The 22118-nt window shown below is 41.0% G+C and overlaps 1 protein-coding gene across 8 annotated transcripts in view; it reads left to right on the forward strand.

Annotated features, from left to right (window-relative positions):
• LOC132673338 (uncharacterized) overlaps positions 1 to 21159 on the forward strand; it is a 98841-nt gene extending 77682 nt beyond the window's left edge. For all 8 annotated transcript variants that reach the window (XM_081796379.1, XM_081796380.1, XM_081796377.1 and 5 more), the window contains 2 exons: positions 1542 to 1659; positions 8769 to 21159. In XM_081796379.1, the coding sequence (XP_081652505.1) occupies positions 1591 to 1659; positions 8769 to 9491 (792 nt within the window). In that variant the 5' untranslated portion in view covers positions 1542 to 1590 and the 3' untranslated portion in view covers positions 9492 to 21159. The remainder of the gene's footprint in view (positions 1 to 1541; positions 1660 to 8768) is intronic.
• The last annotated feature ends 959 nt before the right edge of the window (positions 21160 to 22118 follow it).

Genomic DNA, 22118 nt, shown 5'->3' on the forward strand with positions numbered 1-22118 from the left:
GAGACAGAGAGAGACAGAGAATCTGAAGCAGGCTCCAGGCTCTGAGCTGTCAGCACAGAGCCCGGTGCAGGGCTTGAACTTGTGAACTAGGAGAGCATGACCTGAGCTGAAGTCAGATGCTAACCAACTGAGCCACCGAGGCACTCCCCCCAATGATACCCATTTTAAAGATAAAGAAAGTGGTACTAGGAGAGCCTAAGTGATTTTCTCAAGTTCGCACAGTAACTATGTGGACCATTCTGGAACAGAACTCAGATTATTTACTGCCTGTTTCAGTGCTCTCTTCTTGATAGCACCATATTTTTCATTATACTTAATATATGTAAAGGTATTTGTTTTTTAAAAAAATAAACAAAACAAGACCAGCTTTTTGTCTTGCTTATTTTACAGAATGCTATAGTACATGGCTCTTCAAACTTGTTTGATATAAAATACACTTTACTCTGTGTAAGTATTTATTTTCAAACACGAACAAGTTATTTGGACATCTATTAAAAGTCAAAGTTTTTTTGATAAGTCTATTATATTTTACTAGTTTTTGAAGACAATCTAGGTTCAGGAAAAGCAAAATGCTATTGTCTGCCTTTAATTGGGGGTAGGAATGGAATATTCTTAACATTTTTTTTTTTTACTTTGTACTTTCTTTATATGATAGTTTATATTATCTGGGGGAAAGATTTTCTTTAGGATCAAGAAGGATGTGAAGGAGGAAGAGCAGAGGACTATTTGTGCCAGAACACTGTGAAATCAAGCCCTGTTCCCTAGCAGAGAAGTAGGGGCTTGGAAAGACCCAGAGAAAATGACTGCAGGGTGTGTCAGGAGCACAGGGCAGGGATCCAGGGCAAACTTCCCTTGCCCACAAGATAACAGTACACTGGAGCTGAAGAGACCATGACAGGGAGAGCACTGGTGGCTTGTGGAGCCAGTGTAGACAGGTGACTGATGACCACCTTCCTAACCTTGCCCCCTACCCCTGTTTCCCTGCTTTATTATTTTTTTTAAATACTTACTTAGAAAGCAAGCATGAGTGGGGGAGGGGCAGAGAGAGAGAGAGAATCTCAAGTAGTCTCTGCACTGCCAGCACAGAGTTCAATGCAGGGCTTGAACCCATGAACCATGAGATCATGACCTGAGCCAAAATCAACAGATGGATGGTTAACTGACGGAGCCACCCAGGCGACCCTGTTTCCCTGCTTTATGCAGGACCCTGGACCTGATGCCCACCTGGGGGAGGGGAAGCAATTCCAGAAGTCATGTTAAAGGAATATCCTAGCCCCAAACTCAATTGTTCTAGACACATTACTTCTGTAAGCCTACTTAGAGTCACCTTTGAGATTGTCTCCACAAGCTGATGGAAAATATTGTGTATTTTGTTAAAACATATACATAGACAAATGAGATCATATTTATCTATCTCCTGGTCATTTCCATTTTCACCTTAATAATTTACCTCTTTCTGTGGCATAAAATAAATAATTTTTGTTTCTTTTTTCCTCACATATATATAATATTAAACAGTATGGCTGTTTTTAATATTTCAGGTTCTCCTTCTCCAGAGTTTGGCAAAATCAGACATGAGCCTATAGAGACATGTTGAATGGCAAGCACAAGGGCCAGAGGAGGATCTGGATTGCCCTCTGCAGGCAGATGGCCTCTCAGGTGAGGAGGAGCCCAGCTCTGTCTCAGTCCCTGCTGAGACTTTGCCTCTCTAGCCTCGATGCTAATGGTTTAGTGGCAGATGGGCAGGGGGAGCTCCACGAACTTCATCACTGCTGTGTGCATTTGGCACAGGGTGAGGGCTGAAATAGCACATCCTCTGTAACTCCCTGGCTCGGCAGTTTTTTGTTTTTGTGATTAATGTCCAGTGCAAAGGTGAGTAATGTGGCAATTCATTGTAGTAATTCGAGTTATGGGGAATATATGGACTCCTTTGCTCAGCATCCTTTTCTCCAGCTCCTTGTCACATAAAAAGAATCATTACATTGGGAATACACTGCCATCAGCCACAGGACCAAGCAGAGATACAACTCATATGCCCCAACTATCTCTGCTGCCAGCTTTTCGAGCCCTTCTTTGTAGGACTGGACCAGGCTAACCTGACTCAAAGGGTAGTAAAGAAAGTTCTCAGTGCCTTCTTTTTGGCCCTACCTGTTTTGAGTACTACCTAAAAATGACTAGTTGAATCTAAATGACCCACAACCTCTAGTAAATTAATTTCAATTTTGTCTTATATTATTATCACCCCAAGGTAATTTTTGAGCTGGAGAAGTTTGGGAGCAGGGTGAGGGGGAGAAGCCTGGCTGGCTGTGGTAGGAGGACCTCCTGCTCCAGTAAGTCCAGGAAAGCATGGCTGTTGTCATCTGGCAGGGATGGAAGTGCAGATGAGCAGAGGAAATGCAGATAAGAGCCTTGGTCCCATCTTCCAGATTCAAGGGAAGTGATAAGATGCTCGCAGGGCTGAGGAACCCTAAGTCCACCAGCTTTGGGAGCAAAGATTGCACACTCCTTAAAGTTTCCATAGGTCTACAGGAAAGGAAGGGAATGCCGTGGCTTTCCATCTCCTGCTCTAGTCTCTGAGACTCCAGTGATGTCGTGCCAGTCATCTTAACTGGAAAGTATTTCTGAATTCATTAGCTGGTGGGGTCTGAGACCTTGGGGTCTTCTTTCAGTAATCCAAGGTAGACATGTTGAAGTTAGAAGGATAAAAGAGCACTTGGAGGGGATTGAGCAGTATTATAGTCTTTCCGGAAGACACTCCCTTCCAGTGGAGAAGGGGTGTGAAGGTAAGGAAAGAGAGGAACTAGCTCAGCCCCTATTGGTTACTTGCATTTGGCAGGTAAGTCCCTACTGATGCTCTGTGGGGATGTGCATGCCTCCACGTGTGTGCATATGAGAGAGGAGAGGAAGGGGACATGCCTCTCTGACCCATGGCACCTGGTCCCACTGGGATTTCCTGCCACATCTGGGTGTCTGCCACTCAGGTCTAGTCACCAAACCTGGGTGGGAAGGTTTGAGCAGAAGTGAGAAAGGCAGTCATCTCCTCACTCCCTCCATCATCCCCTCTCACGGTGCTCATGCTAGCGGCTGCCTGTGCAAATGGATCTGCTGCACTGGATCTTAAGCCCATGTCGTTATTCCCAGAGATGTATGAACAACATTACCCAGCTGCCAGCAATGACAGCACATGTTACCTTTAAAAAGCCCTTCTTCAATCTTACAATACCCAAATTTCGAAAGAAACTTTGTGTGCAACCTCTCTTCTGTGCTGCTGCACTGCACCCCTAGCCACATCGAGGCTCTCTCTCCAGTGTGTGTCTGATTGAAAATTCAATTCAACTCACTTCAAATATGCATCGAGCACCTTTATGTTGGCAGCAAAGAGGTAAAAGCCATAGGGGATACAAAATAAGTATAAAGCACAGTTTCTGCCTTCAAAAAGTCTGCCGTGCTATTGGGAACAACATGGAGAAACAACAGGAGACCAACATGAGACAGAATATATCTACTCATCAGAATGTGTTGTTCTGACATTAAGTGCATTGGATATTCCAGAAAAGGAGATCTCAGTGAGGGCCAGAGTTGTCAGGGCAGAAAGTGTCTTGGAGAGGTCAGGAGCTGGTTTGGGATTTTGAAGGATTGGGAGGAGTCAAATATGTAGCCGGATCACATACAAAATTTTTCCTGTGATTTCAGGTTTTCTACTGAAGACTCAAAGCTGAAAACAACATGACCTGATTACTCCCACCACCTTTTTTTAAATGTTTATTTTAGAGAGGGAGACAGACACAGAGAGACAGACAGAGAGAGAGAGAGACAGAGAGACAGAGAGACAGAGAGAGAGAGAGGGAGACACAGAATCCGAAGCAGGCTCCAGGCTCTGAGCTGTCAGCACAGAGCCCAACAACTCCCATTGTCTTAAGTGCTCACCAAAGAGTTGTCATATGGAGGTGCCCTCACGTAGCCCTCACATAGCCCCAGTGTGGGACACCTGTCCCATCAAGGCTGTTGCATCAAGGCTGTTGCTGGTTAAAGGGGGACAGCATGAGTTTTGTAAGAGGACCCCCTTCCCTCATGGCTCTGCCCAGACCTCAGCTCTTAAGAAGCAAGAGAGACCAGGTACAGGGAGATGGACAGTGGAGAAGAGGAGTGAAGCTGTTTCTCTGTGGTTAGTTCTGACTGGGAGAAGGGGAAAACCTTTATATTTCATGGGCAGGACTTCCTCTGTCCTTAAAGGTAAGTCTAAATGGTCCAGATGAGGCTCTTCTTGTAACTGACAGTACTGAGTAGCCCTGGGAGTTGTTGTCCTAAGATGCTGCCAGGGTGGGGGCAGGAAGGGAGAGAACACACAATTCTATTGAAGGGCATCTGCCCCTGGGCCCCCACAGGGACCAGCAAACTGATTCCAGAAATATGGGAGCACCAGGAAGGGCAATTCAGGAAGGCAGAGGGGCCAAGTGGATGCCATGGGTGGGGTGGGCGTGGAGTGTTGGGGGTCTTGGTGACTCCGACTGTGGAAGGCCTGAGATAGGACTTCAACATCTTTGAGAGGATCAACAGCAGAAGAGGTTAAAGCAAATAAAAAAGGGGACCATCCCATTTCCCAAGTACGTTTCCTGGGAAGGGCTCCTTCTCCACAATACCACCTCTTCTTCTTTCCTGAGCGTCTCCAGCAGTTGGTTTCCTGTTGCCACGTAGGTCAGAGAGTCTATCTTCTCATATTCTCATTTACCTGTTTGGAAACTGAGGGGGATTCCCGGGAGGAGGGACACCCCACGTCTTTTCCCCCACTTCCCACAGGGGCAGGAAAGACCCACTGAACCTGCACTTATGTTACCCAAGTCAACTTGGTTGAGAGATGGAAGTTTAATTTCTTGTTTACAAGACAAATGAGGAACAAGGAGGAGAGAGGCAGCGTTTTTTTGTTGGTAGGGCATTGGGAGAGGTGACCCACCACAGTTCCCTGGAGAGTGGATTTCCAGAGGGTTTTAATTATGATCGCTGAGCTGCAGTTTGGAGAGACACAGCTGCTGAAAGGCAGCTGTCTTATTTATACTGCCGTCTGGCTGGATTACATTGCCTCTACAGCAGTGAAAATTTTAGTCCACACTCTTGGAGGGGGGTGGTGAGAAATACCTTGTTTTTATAAATCAAATTTATTCTGACTGTGAGCTTTAACTCTCTAGAGGGTGAGAAATTAGATCTCTATCCTGTTTGGAAGGTTTGCCCCATTTCCACTCAGGCAAACAAGGATCAGGGCAGTGGGGATGGCAGAAAGCCCTCTGGTCTACAGCCCATCATTGTGATGGCTGTGGTTCTCACTGCTCAAATTTACAAGGTTTATTGGAAGGTGGGTGGCTACACTACTTCCCTGTCAAGCAGTGGCATGCTGTCTTTGGCTACTGTTCCCACGGCCACTTTTTTTTTTTTTTAAGTTTTTTTTTTTTTTTTAACGTTTATTTATTTTTGAGACAGAGAGAGACAGAGCATGAACGGGGGAGGGTCAGAGAGAGAGGGAGACACAGAATCCGAAACAGGTTCCAGGCTCTGAGCTGTCAGCACAGAGCCCGATGCGGGGCTCGAACTCACGGACTGCGAGATCATGACCTGAGCCAAAGTCAGACGCTCAACCAACTGAGCCACTCAGGCACCCCTCGGCCACCTTTCTTAATATTCTGTCTCCCCAGCATCCCTGAGCCAGCTCTGGTACTCTGGTTACCTCTCCTTAAGGGGCTGAAAAACTTGTCTTGTTTCCAGGCTCTTTCGGAAAGAAATACCAGATGCTTTTTTAAAAAAAATTTTTTTTTAAATTTATTTTGAGAGAAAGAGAGAGAGCACAAGCAGGGGAGGAGCAGAGAAAGAGGGAGAGAGAGAATCCCAAGCAGGCTCAGCACTTCAACACAGAGCCCGATGCAGGGCTCGAACTCATGAGCCATGAGATCAAGACCTGAGCCAAAATCGAGAGTCGGATGCCTAACTGACTGAGCTACCCAAACACCCCCCAGGTGCTTTTGATATGGCTGCTGCCACATGCCCTGCCCCATCCATTGCTCTGGGACCATTCAGCCTAACCGCTTCACCGAGCAATGGGTCTTGGACACAAAAGGGGATAGGGGAAGGGAGTGCTATCTCTTGGGTGCCTCTGTCCTCTGCAACACAAAAACGCATGAGAGAAGGCAACACTGGGCCTGGCTCCCTTTTTATATTTGCTAGAGGGTAGAGAAGGAAAATACCTATAGTTAGAAGAAACAAACCATGAATACATTATCTTGTCACATCTGTCTAGTCTTTAGAGTACACAGTGAATAAGCTAAGGCAATTCCCTCAGCTGTCCCTGAGAGCTGTCAGCAGCTGATGTTCTTAGCAAAGAAGGTGTGAGCACAGGTGTGGTCCTGTGGCAGGGTCGGGGCTGAGCAGAGTTCAAGCATCGACTATCAGCCCTTGCTGCCATGGCCTACCTGCGGGTTGCTGCTCAAAATACATGAGAGGATTTGACTATGACCTTTTACTCACTGTCAAAGACAAAAACTGAACAAGTAAGCGGATTGATTTTATTCAGCCTGTTGCAATAGGAAAGCACCCCAGATCTGAAGCTCAGGGTATCTTGGAATGTGGATTTGCCTTAGAGTTTTATAGGGAGGGGTAAGGACATTACAGATGGAGTGATTTATAGTTGGGTTTGTATTTTAAATGGGGAAAGCTTCAGTCAGTAATCTGCTTAAGTAGTGTGTGTTTTGTTTTTGTTTTTGTTTTCCCCTGTGGCTAGCTAGTTTCAGGGAAACAAAGAGCTTGAATCATTTATGAGATAAAGAATGGGAAGCTGGAGGGTCTAGGTTAAATGGTGTCCCCCTAAAAGATAGGTTGAGGTCCAAACCAGTATTTATGAATGTGATATTATTTGGAAATGGGGTCTTTGCTGAATGTAATTGTGTTAAGATGAGGTCATTAGGGTGAGCCTTAATCCAACATGGCTGCTGTCCTTACAAGAAGAGGTGAAGATAGTGACCCATAGGGGAGAAGGCCACATGATGCAGAGGCAGAGATTGGAGTGATGCATCTTTGAGCCAGTAATTACAAAATTGATGGCAACACCAGAAGCTAAGAGAAAGGCATGGAACGGATGGTTCCATACAGTCTTGAGAGAGCATGGCCCTACCAACACCTTGATTTCAAGCTTCTAGGCTTCAGAACTGTGAAACAAAAAATTTTCTGTTGTTTTAAGCCACCTAGTTTGAGGCACTTTGTTATGGCCACCCTCGGAAACTAATATAGTCTGTGCCTGGCAAAAGGGGAAAGGTCTGTGTTCAGTCTTGTCAAAGGCAAACAAGGGAGGCACCCATGGTGTTATTGGAGTCATGACAAAGTGTGGATGGCATGTTTCGCATAGGTCACATGGGGAGGATGGGTATTTTTGTGAAGCCATTTCAGGAACACAAAAGGGTGAGGGGGTTCTTAACATCATTTGGAATATAAGGCTTAGCATCGTGAACCCTCTTAAAACCCATGAATGGATTTCCATTCTTACCAGTTAAATTCTAACCTTCCTAGTCTCATATAGAAGGGTGGAGGTTCCCAACACCATAAGCTTGTCTGCCTTGCTTGGTACTCTAGCACTACCAACCTGCCTCTGTATGTTGCTCCACAAATGCACCTTGCAGTTCACTGATGCGTCTTTGTTAGTGGCATTACTTTTGCCTGGAACACACCCTCACTTCTTTCTCTTTTTTAGTTTTGCTCACCTTCTATATGTATATCTCTGAGAAATCTACCCTCGTGCTAGTTTTTAGGGTCTCTCTGGGATTTCATGGGAGCCAGTGCCCACCTATGCAGAACACTCTTGCCACTGCATTGAAGTCAGGTGCTCCCACTGCTCTCTCTCCTGCTGGGCTGTAGGTTCTCTAAACACTCGGATTCTCTATCTTGCTGTGGAGCTCACTGCTTGGTATGGAGAAGATGATAAATAAGTATTTGCTGAGCTGAAATGAACTCTGCCTCTTTCAGACACCTCTCCCTGACCCTTGCAAGTGTTTCCTCTTCAACACTTCATGTTATTTCTTTTTTTCTCCCTGAGAGCCCTTTTACTGCTGTAAGTTCAGCTCTAGCAGAGAAGTGAGGTCTGTATTTTCAGGTTTCATTGCTTCCTCCATATAAGCATTCCATTTACAGTTTTAGTATTCCAGCTACAGCCAGAAAAAATGTCCTCTTTCTTTGCAGAGGCTTAAAAGAATATTTTTATCTCATCACAAAAGTATCGCATGCTCATTGCAAAAAAAAAAAAAAAAAAAAGTCTGGAAAAATGTAGGAAAGCAAAAAACTGCAAGAACATAAAATCATCTATCATTCTACAACCCAGAGTTGACTATGTATTAATGTCATATCTCCAAACAAAGTGATTTTCATGTTGTGCATTCTATTCTGTAAGCTGATTTTTTTTACTCAACATTTCAAAATCAATTTTCCATGTTAATAAATACTCATTTTTGTGAAAAGCACAAATGCTTTTCAGGAAGGAACTTTTCCACATAGAGACAAGTTCAGTCTTCTGGTGAGAAAATCCTTCCCCCCCACCTTTTTGAGGATGAATATATTTAGCTAAAAATCCCCCACAAGTTTGGAAATGTTAGAAGTATTTCTCATGGAAGGTGATATGGAGATTGGTTGCTAAAAATAATAACTAAATTAGAAAGTAAAATGAAGAAATGTCTAATGTGGAAATGTAGTTTCTCTTTCAGTTCCAATGACTGTCTTTTTAATGTCCTTATGCATGTTAGGAACCTAGAAGTGCGTACTTGTGGCTAATGCAAGAAGGCACCCATCATCTCCCTACCAGCATCGCCAACATCACCACCATCAGCATCACCTTCACCACCATCACCATCATAAGCATAAGCATCATCATCACTACCACCACCACCACCAGCATCTCCACCACTGTCACCATCGTCATCATCACCGAAATCACCATGATCATTACCATTATCACCATCATCTTTATCTCATCATCATCACCACCACCACTACCACCATCATCATCATCATTGACATCACCACCACAATCACCAGCATCAGCATTATCTTTACCATTATCACTATCATCATCATTGCTATCACCACCACCAGCATCACCTTCACCATCACCATCATCATCATCATCATCACAGCATCATCACCATTATCACCATCATCTTTATCACCAGCAGCAGCAGCAGCAGCAGCAGCATCACTACCAGCATCATCTCCACCACTTCATCATCAACATCACCAGCATTATCTTCACCATTATCACTATCATCTTGATCACTACCACCACCATTATCATCATTACCATCAGCACCACTATCATCTTTCTCTTCCTCTCCTCCTCTTCCCACTGCTCCTCCTCCCCTTTTTCTACCCTCCTCCCCTTCCTTCTTCTCCTTCATTATTTTCATCATCATTCTCATTCTCATTTCAACATGCAGTGTTTAGAGATATGGGAGCTATATGGATACTGAGGTACATGAGAGCAGAAGAGATGATGTTAAAAATTGGTGGAATACATTTAGGGCTTTTTCCTGAATTATTTTAATCTCTAGTGCTTATTTAACTCCCTGATGTGGAAACATGACCTGTGAGACAATCTTGATGTAACAGCTTTTCTTTCAGTCTGATAAATTACATTTTTTTCAAAAATAGCATTAATAAAGACAAGCCAGAGATAGTATTTTTTACTCATCTGCATTTATATTTGTCAAACTCACACACCTGCTTAATGTGTAAAGGTCAGGCTTTTAGACAGAAATCTCACATGGATCTCCCTGAATTATGTAGAAGTTTACCTGGCTGGATAATTTGCATGACTTTTTACAGAAACTGTAGAGAACACGTTCCAAATCATAATATACACATTGGTGTTTATATTTTCTCCTTTGAAGAGGGCAATAACCCTGAGAAAGATGTCAGTACTGATACCACGGAGCAGACCCTGAGTAAGAGCACCTGGTGTCTCCAGTGATTGAAATGATATATTAATGAGTTCTTATTCTCAGTGACATTTTACCAGGAACCAATTAACCACAGTAATTACATCTCATCCATTGCGTGCTCTGAAATGTGAAGTGCATGGGTATTGGGTTGCTGTGTTTGTTGAGCATTTTTTTCCCATGTGACAAACCTTTAAACATTAAAACTTTGAGTCATTTATTATGTTTCTTTTGCCTTCTGGGTGTCACAGCATGAAGGAAAATCTTGTAAAGGATAGTTTTATAACCACACAGATACTGGTGCGTGTAAATGAGTATAGCCAATGCTAGAAAGCCTCACCATAGCTGTGCTTCAAAGGGTGGCAGAAAATACGGTGGGGAGAGGGCACATTGATAAGAACAGAAAGAGTTAAACCTTCATGCTAAAAACAGATGGCTTAGGGAATGAGAGATTGAATAAGGGGTCCTGATTAGTTGACTCTTCTAGATAATGGGGTGAGTGCTGATAAATGGAAAACTTTTTTCATTGTCATTTCAAAACTGTTTAGAAAAATTCAAAAATATCGCAGTTTGAATTTCTAAAGTAAATAACGTTTCTATACTTCACTTCCCTCACTATAAAATTTGGATAATAAGTGTACTTGACTAATAAGTTTGTTGTGAAGACAAGTAAGTTAACATAGGTACAAGTACTTAGCATGTACTGAGTGTATTGTAAATGCTCAATAAATGCCAGTTATTATTTTATTAAGTCTATTAAATATAATTTGACAGTCTAAAACTTGGAACTTTTAGAAAATAGCACTATTGTGTTTCTAAAATATAACATATAATTGGGTAAAAATTAAAATAGTATGTAAAAATGAAAAAGCACAAGAAACTACAATGAGCTCAAATCTCACAAGTTCAAAGATTCATATTTAACCACTGTTAAAATATTTTGGGAAATCCTTAATCTCTCTATAAATAAATATGAATATATGTCCAGGTAAATACACCTAACTTTATGCTATTGAATCATAACATGTTTGTCTGTGAGTGACCTCTATCACTTACACAGTAAGTCCCACATGTTTTTAACAAATCGATATGACTTCCATCATCCTTTTTAATGGCTGTGTAATATATTATGGAGCATACAAATCATAAATCATTTGACTAGCCCTGTTCTCCCCAGTGATGAACATTTGGATTGTTTTCTTTCTTTTTTTTTTTTTAATTATATAATTTCTTGTATATGCCTCATTTACATTTACTTCTTTATTGTAAATTCAGAGGTTTAAGATTGTTGGGTGAATATTTTGAATATTTTTGTACTGCTCTTCTAAAATGGTAAGGCTAATTTATATTCAACATGGGTAAGCCTTTTTAGGCAGAGGTAAGAGGTTGATGTCAGGGAAGAAGGGTGTTTTAAATAGAAGTGTGACAGTGTGAGCAAAAGCAGAGAGATTGGAAAATATATGCTGTATTTGGGGTGACTTCCCACTTTTCTTGAGCTTGTTATTTTTCACTTCACATTTTGTGGAACTCCATATCTTATATTAACTGTTATAGGTGATCCATTTTTCTAAAAGGTATAGTGTGGGTGAACCCTGATCTCTTCAATTTTTTAATCACTATTGGTTACTTTTTTAACACTAGGGTTTACTACGAGGAACAATTATAACAAAAAGTTTTTAAGTTCTGGCGGTTTTATTTATTTCTGTGGGATAGATTTCTAGGATTGAGTTGGCTGAATTGAAGAGTACATATATTTAAATTTTTAATCTATATTTTAATCAGCGTTTCCAGATTGGTTTCTCAAGGGGCTGTAACATTTCACACTTCCACCTGAAAGTAGAATTTTTCCACATCTCAACCTGTAATAGGTATGTTCCGTCCAAATTTATGCCAGTTTAACAGGCATAGCATAAATTTGACTTACATTTCTTTGGTTACTGGTGAATTGAAGAACCGTGCACATGTTTTCAGCTCATTTGGGCTTGCTAATCTGTGAACTAGACAAAAGACTTCATTTCTTTTGCCCACTACTACATTAAAATTAAAAAAAATGTCTATTGAAAATAATGCATGCACATCGCAAAAAATAAAGTAAGACAGAAGCATTTAGAATGAAGGCAACAGCCACTTGTCCTAACCTTCCTTACTCTTATTCCAAATCCCCAAAGTCAGGCCACAGAATCCACATTAGTTTATTTAAGCAGAAAGTGATATATGTCAGGGTAATATGTGGTTTACAGAACTTCTGCGTTCTTCAGAGAAGATGTGACAGGGCCAGGAGTGAATGTTTTATCCAGGAGAAACCCCCTAGCCCAAAATGAGAATTTTGGGAAAAAATGCCTCTGCTTGGTAGCCTGCTACTCAGCACCTGGGATGTTATGAAAGAGAGAAGAGAGTTTATAGCCAGCTGCCTCAGAAAATACCATGTTACCTCCTAAGGCAGCTGGCTACTGACAACGGGGGAAGAGTTTCTGACCTTTGTCTCTGTAGCATACAGACTCACAGAAAGGGGGTTGGCATGGGTGTTGGGTGAGCTAGCTGTGGTGTCTGCTGCAGCTATATTCTAGTCTACCCCTTCCTCGTCTCTTTATTCTGTGACAGTAACTCCCAGGTACATTAAAATAAAAATGCAACTTGCCAGATGCCTTTCCTGAGCAAACTTCCTGAAACCTGTCAGAAAATGTATTGATTTTTTTCCCCTCGTCACCTTAGATAGTTTGTCTGAAGATCTGAATTTTAGATTCAATATTATAATTTTCTACAGAGCTTTGAAATCATGACTCATTGTCTTCTAAATAATGTTACTATTGAAAACTGATTTGCGTTCCCTGGTAGGTGAGGCATTTTGTTTGTTTGGTTGGTTGGTTAAACAAACAAAAAAAAATTTATGTCTGTGGAGACTTCTGAGTCTTTTCACTCATTGAGGCCATCTATAGTTTTGTGAGGATGTGTGGTCAGCACTCATCTGCCTCTCTCAAAAGAAGAATCATCTGTCTCTTCAGTTCAGGAAAATTTTTTTATCTTATTTTGTTGGTTATTTATGCTCCTTAATATTTTTCCTGTGGTGTTTTTTTTGTTTCTGTTTTTGTTTTTGGTTGTTGTTATTGTTGTTATTTGTTTTTTCTTCTCCTTCAGAAACTGTTGTTAGATGGATGTTGGTTGGGCCTTCTGTGTTTATCTTCCATTTCATTTGTATTTTCTACCCTTGTCTCTGCCTTAGGATCTGAAGTTGTTTTCAGCTTTATCTAGGCTACCTGTTGTATTTTTGTTCTAAAAATCACGATCTTCTTTTCTAAGAATATTTATAGAATTGCTCCCTTTTCACGGCAGACTATTCTTGTTTAATGAATGTAAAACTTTTAACGTCTTTGTGAGGATACTAACTAAAAACTTTAAATCTCTGCCCCCCGCCCCCATCTCTCTTTCCTCTGGGATTAGTTGTTTTGTGTGTTCTTCTTGATCTTTCTCTTTTGTGTGGGAATTAGACCTTCCCTGGCAGACTGTTCAAATTTTTTTGGAGAGTGTTTATCCAGCTTTATTCCAAGGGCAAGCATTTAAGTGTTACCAATTGTTCTGACCACCGTATGTGGCACCAACTTGTATAGCTGCTTGGAACTATCTTGTATCTAAAGCCTTATTTTTTGTCCTGCTTCTTACTCCACTCTGTATCACCTTACCATATGTGCTAGTCAGAATAATGGCCCTCAAAGACGTCCACATTCTAATCCCTGGAACTTCTGAATACATTGCCTTACCTAGCAATAGGGACTTTGCAATATGATTAAGTTAGGGATCTTGAGATGGGGAGAGTATCCTAGATTATCCAGGTGGCCCAAATAATCACAAAGGTTATTGTGAGAGGTAGGCTGTAAGGACAGAGCCAGAGATGGAGACATGACAGCGGGAGCATTGGCAGGGTGCTTGGCCCTGGACCAGGGAGCGTGGGCAGCCCCTAGAAAGTAGTGAAGACATGGAAACACATTTCCCCTAGAACCTCCAGAAAGAACACAGCCTTTGGTTGGTCTGTAAGACCCATTTCAGACTCCTGAACTGCCAAAGAACCAAGATAATTGGTGTTGTTTTAAACCACTTAGTTTGTGGTAAATTTGTATACTCCAAGTCATGGAAGAAGTGCACATCTGAGGGGAAGCTCACCTCCCATTCCACGGACTTTTCTCAGCATATTCTGGGCTGTGGCCTCATCCATCTATTTACAGACCAGAACTATCCCATCCCCTTTTTAATTTCTGGAAGGCTGTAAAGCATTTCTGATCGGGCAGTGGTCCACCCCTCCCTATTCCTAGTGCTGTCAGGAGATGGTTTTCTTTTCTGTTTCTTTCTGGTCATAGAGTGGGTTTGAGAAGGGAGAGAAAGCATCAGAGTGCTCTTGGAGTCAGTGACACCCTGATGAACATATGGGTTTACAGAATGCTTCCAAAACCTCATTATTTTAAAGTCACAGCTGTCAAAGATGACCCATCAGAAGGAATTCTTCTGGCTCTTCCTCCAGCTCCCTGAAACCTCACTTTAGTTCAATACAGGCATTTGTGAGACAGCTGGTAGAGATTAGCAGTGCAAGCTCTGTAAATTATGCAGAGTGTTTCTTCACAGAAAGATAACTGGAGTGAAGCACGAACCGGGCCACTAAGCCCCAGGCTCCAAGCCACAGAGCCAGCCTCTCAGCCATCTGATGCAAATTCCAGCCAGGTACCTACCGCTTTGCTCGGGGCCCCAGGCCGGCCCTGCAATGAGGAGAAACACTGCTTTCCTCCAGGAAACTTTGGGAAAGTACCAGAAAGCTGGGCAGGCCTGTGTGGAAGCCTGTATTCTGGAGTGGTGACTGCTGTCTCTTGGTCTCCTCCTGCAGGCAGTGACCTTATTGCCTTGTTAAGGCTCATTACTTGACTACCGAGTTCGGTTCTCACATTTCTTCAAGTTCTGCAACTTCCTTGCGCTTCATGGAGAGAAGTCATGTATCTAGTGGGTTGGCAGCCTTGGCATTCAAAGGGGAGAAGCTTCGATGTTCCCTCCAGCATGGGCACAGTCCACAAAACACAGCCGTTTCTTCACCAGTTATGGCTGAGACTTGGAAGGTAAAATGTCACTTTTATTGTTTGACTATTTCTATCATTTGAGGAATAGTAGAAAGTGTCGAGGTTGTAGAAGACAGACAGGCCTGAGTTTAATATTCAGCTCTGCTATCTCCTAACCATGTGATTGTGGGTACATTTCTTAAGCCTCCATAAATGTCAGATTTTCCCCTTTCAGCTGAAAAGGTGGATAATGTTTATAACATAGTCCTTTTGTGAAGATTAAATGAAATAATGAACATAAAGCTGTTAGCACATAAATATTCAGCCCTTGTCTGCCTCTACTGTAAGGGCTCACAATGTCTTTGAAGATGTTAGCAAGAGCTAATGATTCTCACATACTTTTTATGGCATTTTTTTTCTGATTATGAACATTATAAACATAAGCTTATGCAGAGACTTTGAAAAAAAAAAAACCCAGAAAATATTATAAACAGAACTCTTACTATCAATCTCACCCTCTAGAGATAATTGCTATTTAGCATTTTGGTATTTTTCCCATTGTTTTTACAAACAATGATGGTGTGGATGTTCATTTTGCATGGAAAGCTGTAACCTGCTTTTGTCACTTAACATTACACGGATACTTATCTTCTCGACAAAGGGATTTCCTCTATCAGCAGCTATGGGTGTCTAGTCTTGGTGGGATTTGGTATGAGGAAGATTAGACAGGAGGCATGTTGGCCCTTTAAAAGGAAACATTTTAAGGGAGTGAAGTGTAGTGCTTTGGTTTAGCAATCCTATAATGTAATTATGCTTGTGTTTCAAGATGGCATGTTTGGGGTATGAGAGGTTTAGAATACAGTTTGCTTGGACCTGGCTGGACCTCATGTTGAGGAGGCCAAAGACAACACCCTCTGTTGGAGCTGAGAAATCAGCTTCATCAAAATGCCTCCTGTCTGTATCTCCTCCGATACTTTGGAGAGGACGTATCATTTGAGTAACTGCACTGCTATAACATGCACATACCAGAGCATTCCTTTGCATCAAGCCTCAACCCAGGCCTCTGCAGGAACAGGACAAGGACCCAGCATGTGACTGGGAATGTATGCTTATAGAGACAAAGTCCAGGGGCCCCAAGACAGTTACTAGAAAAAGCTATTTAGTGACCAGTTTCCCCTGAGGAATCTATAATGAGGCTCAATGGGCTCTCTGTGGATCTTCTAAAATTCTTTGTACATATATTTTTCTAGGAAAATAAGATTTATAGGGGAGTCTGTGCCCTGCTCCCAATTATTAAGAACTATTCATTTCAGAGAAGGGGCAGAGTGCATATTCTGCAGACAGTCTCCTGGGAAAAATGATTATTTTTATCATTGAGCCTTAGATAAGGACCAGAGAACAGAGAACCTGGTTATGTTCTCTGGCAAGAATCTGCAATGCAGATATTCAATATTGCCAAATAAGGGAAGATTCATGTGTTTTTTTAATCTATAATTATGTCTTCCTTCCTTCCTTCCTTCCTTCCTTCCTTCCTTCCTTCCTTCTTTCCTTCTATTTATCTATCATCTATCTCTTTATATCTATTATCTGTTGAGAGACTGGTTTTACTTTAGACAGACCTGTAAGTAATTTATCTTCTTATTACTTTCTTCATTGCCTACATAAAGCTTGGATAGCCTTTTACCTCCTAAGGTTATTGTAAGGATTAAATGAGGTATCATTTGATGTAAAGTGCTTAGCATAATGCTTAATATATAGTAAGTTCTCATTAAATATTTGCAATTATAATCATACTTATTGCTAAATCTAGATATATTATAGCTCTTAGGCCATTATATGCTCAGAGGAAGTTCCTATACTGTCTATCTCTGCCCTGTCTTCCTTGGCACTATGCCATATGTTGGAATATTAAGTGTTAATGATTTTGGTCTTTATCTATATTTCATTTCTTTAAAAATGTGCTCTTTCCTAGGGTTAATTTGTTAATTGATTGTTTTTATATTAATTACTGATAACATTGAGTTAAAATCTGCCTTTCAGGGAAACTTGTTGGCTAGTTTCGTTGGAGTAACTCTCAGGTTGGGCTGGGTTATGCTTCATTAACAGATGACTTCAAAATCTTAGTGACTTGAGGGGTGCCTGGGTGGCTCAGTTGGTTAAACATACAGCTTCAGCCAGGTCATGATCTTATGGTTCTTGAGTTTGAGCCCTGCGTTGGGCTCTGTGCTGACATTGTGGAGCCTGGAGCTTGCTTCTGATTCTGTGTCTTCTTCCCTCTCTGCCCCTCCCCCACTTGTGTTCTGTTTCTGTCTCTCTCAAAAATAAATAAACATTAAAAAAAATTAAAAAAAATCTTAGTGACTTGATACAAGAGAGGTTTGTTTTATGCTCATGCCACATGTCTCTCATGAAGTGCTTGTGGGCCCTGGTTATGTATCCTCACCTTGGTTTGTAGAGCAGCCACCATCTTGAATGGTGCAAGTCACTGTATTGTTGGAGAGAAAGCACTCTGGAAGCATTCCCACTGGCATTTACATCCTCCCAGCCTGCTGCTACACATGAGACTTTTGATTGCCACTCATTTGCCAGAACCAGTCACTTGGCCACACCGAACCACAAGGCGGGAGTAAGAAATACAATCCTACTCTGTTTCTTAAAGGCTGGAAAACCAGAAATATCTCATGAATTTATCCATGACTAAAAAAATTGGTAATGATGAGATTTTAAGTCATGTATGGTAATCAGTTTTGAATATTCAGGCCATTTGTTCTCCCTCAAGTCACGCTACATGAATAACCAGCTAGCACAACTTCCATGTAGAAAATGTAAATGCTTTGGAGACTTGTGGTGATATCCTGAGATGCTGGAGAAGAAGAAGAAGGAATTGTTTTTCTCCTTTGTTTTTCTTAATCACCTTCAATTTGGGTTGGGTGTGTCAGGGCTGGTGTTGATGGGCTTAGGCAAAAGTGGTCTTTGGGGCATAGTATTCTCTGTGTATGGTGTTTGAAATGGCATAAGGAAGAGCCTTTGCTGATAGACATGGAAAGGGGGAGGCATGGAAAGCATCAACCTGGGGCAAACTCTTTTGAAGGGGAGATGTAGAGGATTTCTTTTTCTTCAGGTGACCAAAATATATCTTGTGTGGAGTATTAGGAGGTAGCATTATACCAAGACAATTTGGGTAAATTTTAATCTTACCCATATCCTCTGTGAGCTTAGATTTTTCCATTTTACAAGATACTTCTTTTCATCAATTATCTCTTGAATTTCATAGTTATGAATTTGATAGAGATTTTTTTTTGTTTGTTTTAGGGATGATAATATTGAAGTACATAAAGGAAGAAGGAAAAAAAAAACTTTAAAATATTTACTGAGTACCTGTCGTGTGTCAGGCACTCTGAGACACTTTCATATATTTTATTTGATTTTAATCTCCCAATAGCTCTGTAAGTCATGTATTTATTATAATATTAATAAGAAAACTGATGCTTAGAACATTGAAACTGGTTGCATTTGGGGATGCCTGGGTAGCCGTTGGTTAAGTGTCCAACTTGTGATTTCAGCTCAGGTCATGATCTCACAGTTTTGTGAGTTTGAGTCCCACGTTGGGCTCTGTGGTGATAGTACAGAACCTGCTTTGGATTCTATCTGTGCCCCTCCCTCGCTCATGCTCTTTTTCTTTCTTAAAAATTAATAAATAAACTTAAGAAAAAGAAATTAGTTGTATTCAGACTGCATGAGAACCAAGTTTCCTAATTGCTAGCATCTTCTTGGGCCATGTGATCTCTTTTCTTTGCTTCATGTGGGTTTGTTGGGACTGAAGATTTAATCTTGAATTAGTGTTGCCTCTATTCATAGTATTTCTGCTTGACACATTCAATTTGACTAAAATGATTAAAATAGCTTCCATTTTGTTTGGTGAAATTATTACTAAATCATCATAGAGATGGCTCTACTGAGATGGTTGAAGAGCTGACGTCTAACTATGCCAGTGAGGTGTTAGGATTTTCTATGCCAGGGAAGCAAGAAAAAAAAAAAATCTTCAGTGCTGATGATACTGGTACCTGATACTCCAACACTGTTACATTCGTTTGTCTTCTTTTTCCCATTTCAACTGGATTCAATATAGATGACTTTAATAATTTGTCAAAAATTTCCAAGATTCCTAGGTATAGATTAACAAGGAACAATACTGGATTCAGCACAACAGCATCAGCAATAACATTTTTAAAGATCAAGGTGACAAGATTTGTTTACTCAATTTAACATATACACATATATACATGCATGGGTGTTAGGACTTTATCTGGAATTTATTTTTCATTTTTCAGTAGTCCATTGGGATTTTCTAATTTGATGTCTGTGTCTTTGATCACTTGCTTGAAACCCCAAAGGTCCAAGACACATAGTAATTTGACATTTCATTGAAGCATAAATCTGAACCACAGAGTTGATGAGAAATATAATTTGTAGAATAAATTATACACCTAGAAGTGAGGTCAGCCTGAAGCTTAGCATTTGCGTCTCAACTTGGCTGTGTTTTTTACCATGTGCCTCAGTATATAGAAATAAAAAAGGAAATTATTTTCTGGATAGCAATTGAGAATTGGTGAATTAAATCTAATCCCATTTCTTTTCATATTGTTCAGCATGGGTATAGAAAAAGTAGCTAGGACTTTTACTATTATTTATGTTTTAATTTAAGAGTTGGTAAAATATGGCCCAATGGGCTGAATCCAACCTACCACTTGTCTTTGTAAATAAAGCTTTATTAGAATATAGCCATACCTATTTGTTTACATATTGTCAATGGATGCATTCATGCTACAATGGCAGAGTTCAGTGGTTGTAACAAAGATCATATGGCCTGCAAAGTCTAAAATATTTACTATCTGGTGTTCTAAGAAAAAGTTTGCTGACCCTTGTTTTAATATTTTCCTTTAAATGTTTTGAATATTTTATAGTGTACTTTATATAACACATAGTAGTAGTACATGTATATAATTTATAAATAAATATAGACACATATTGGAGGTACACTTAAAAATCATTTACACAGGGGCGCTTGGGTGGCCCAGTTGGTTGAGTGACTGGCTCTTGATTTCAACTCAGGTCATGAACTCACAGTTCACGGGCTTGAACTTTGCATCAGGCTCTGCATGGAGCCTACTTGAGATTTCCTCTCTCTCTCTCTCTCTGCCCCTTCCCTGCTCATACTCTCTTTGTGTCTCTCTCAAAATAAATAATAAAAAAATTATTTACTCATACGTGGGCACATTTAAGAACTTTTGGACACCACAGGTTTTAGGCTTACTATTTAAGGAATGCTCACTGATGATTGCCTTTGTTGTGGTGGTTGATGTCATGAAAGGCACACATCTTGTTTTGTGCAATGTTTGTATTTTTATTAATCAAATTCTATGGGAGAAAGAAGTACAGTGGCACATTAAGGGTACCTAATACAAAATGGGAGAGAGGGAGAGGGACAGAGTGGGGAGAGAAAAAGGAAAAAGGAAGGGAAAGAGAAAAAAAAGAGGCAGGCTACCTGCCACCAGCAGTGTCTTGTCGAATACACTTGTGTTAGGTTCAGAGTCAAAAGCACCTCTAATCTGATTGCAGTATGTGCTGCCTGCATGGTGCGATTTCAAGTATTTGAAAAGCTCCTCCCATCCTCGAAGAAAGAAAACACTATCTTTAATTGCTTTTTCTCAAAACCTGAAATTTTCCTAGTTAGTCTGCCCCTCAGATTATGTATGGGACTTAAGGCTCTATTGAAAATACATTCTGGATACTGGGGAATCATATTAGGGCATCTGCAGCTGTTAACTCCTTTTGTTAATTAGCTAATTGGATTACTTGGTGCTCATTTGCTTGGTTGAAAAGTAGCTGAAAGACCCTGAATACAAACTCCTTCTTTGGTTTTGGTGAGAACAAACCAGCTCAGAATGGCAGAGATAGATCAGAGGTGCCGTGGCTCGGGGCACAGAGTCTGATGGAGAGGCCTGTTCCAGGCAGCTCTGATCACTGGTCCGTCTGCAGGAAACATGGTGATCACAAGTTGCTTCTCTTGAGCTTGAAGGTTCATTAGTCAGTGAGGTAATAAGGACTATATATTACCAAGAACTCAAGGCCCACTGAGAATTTCTCCTGTATGTATTCATCTCGGCAGAGCAAAGCCATGCCAAGCTTAAAACTAATCTGCATTAATGAACAGTCTCCTTGATTTCCATTTTTATGATGTGTACTGGGTGGAGATTTGTTTCTCCCCTGCTCTCAATGGGATGGCTGACTGATGGATCACCTTCTCCGAGAAGCTTGTCTGTGCACAGTAACATTGCAAATGGGTGCAAATCAAAAAATCTTTTATTATTTCATTAAAATGATGACACAGGCTCCTAGTTTCCAAAATTATCTCCTCTCTTCACACGCCCAAACTGAGGTTTCTGTCTTGTCGTGTGGGTGGGTGTTGAAGAAGTCTCTGTGCTAGTGCTGTATGTCAGAAGATGAAGCTACTTGGGACAATTTTGACATATCCTAATTTTGCTAGTAAAGCAGGGGAGAAGACTGTCAGAGATTATTGAGAGTGGGATGAGAGTGAATTGGAAAGAAGAGTTGAGAACTAGGACCAGATCCAGAAAGGCTGGAAACAGTGGGACAGGAGTGTGAGGAGAAATAAAAGGGGAACAAAATAAAGCGAAATGCGGATGGATCACTCTTGGGTTTTAAATTTGGGCCTTAAGCCAGTAGCACAAGATACTTCCTGAGATGATGACCCCACCACCACCACCACCATCATTAGTATCATCCATTCTGGCACTGTGCTAACTGCCGTAGATGTCTTTTTTAAAAAAATTTTTACTTTTCACAGCAACCTTTCGAGAGAGATACTGATATTATTCATATTTCTTTCCTTTTTAAAAAAAAGTTGAGATAAAATGCACAAATCATAAAATTCATTCTTTTAAAGTATACATTTCAGGGGCGCCTGGGTGGCTTCAACTGGTTAAGCGTCCGACTCTTGGTGTTGGCTTCAGGCATGATCTCACATTTCGCGAGTTCGAGCCCTGCATTGGGCTCTGTGCTGACAGCTCAGAGCCTGGAGCCTGCTTCAGATTCTGTGTCTTCC

The sequence above is a fragment of the Panthera onca genome, chromosome C1 (assembly GCF_046562875.1).
Source record: "Panthera onca isolate mPanOnc1 chromosome C1, mPanOnc1 haplotype 2, whole genome shotgun sequence".
NCBI lineage: Eukaryota > Metazoa > Chordata > Mammalia > Carnivora > Felidae > Panthera > Panthera onca.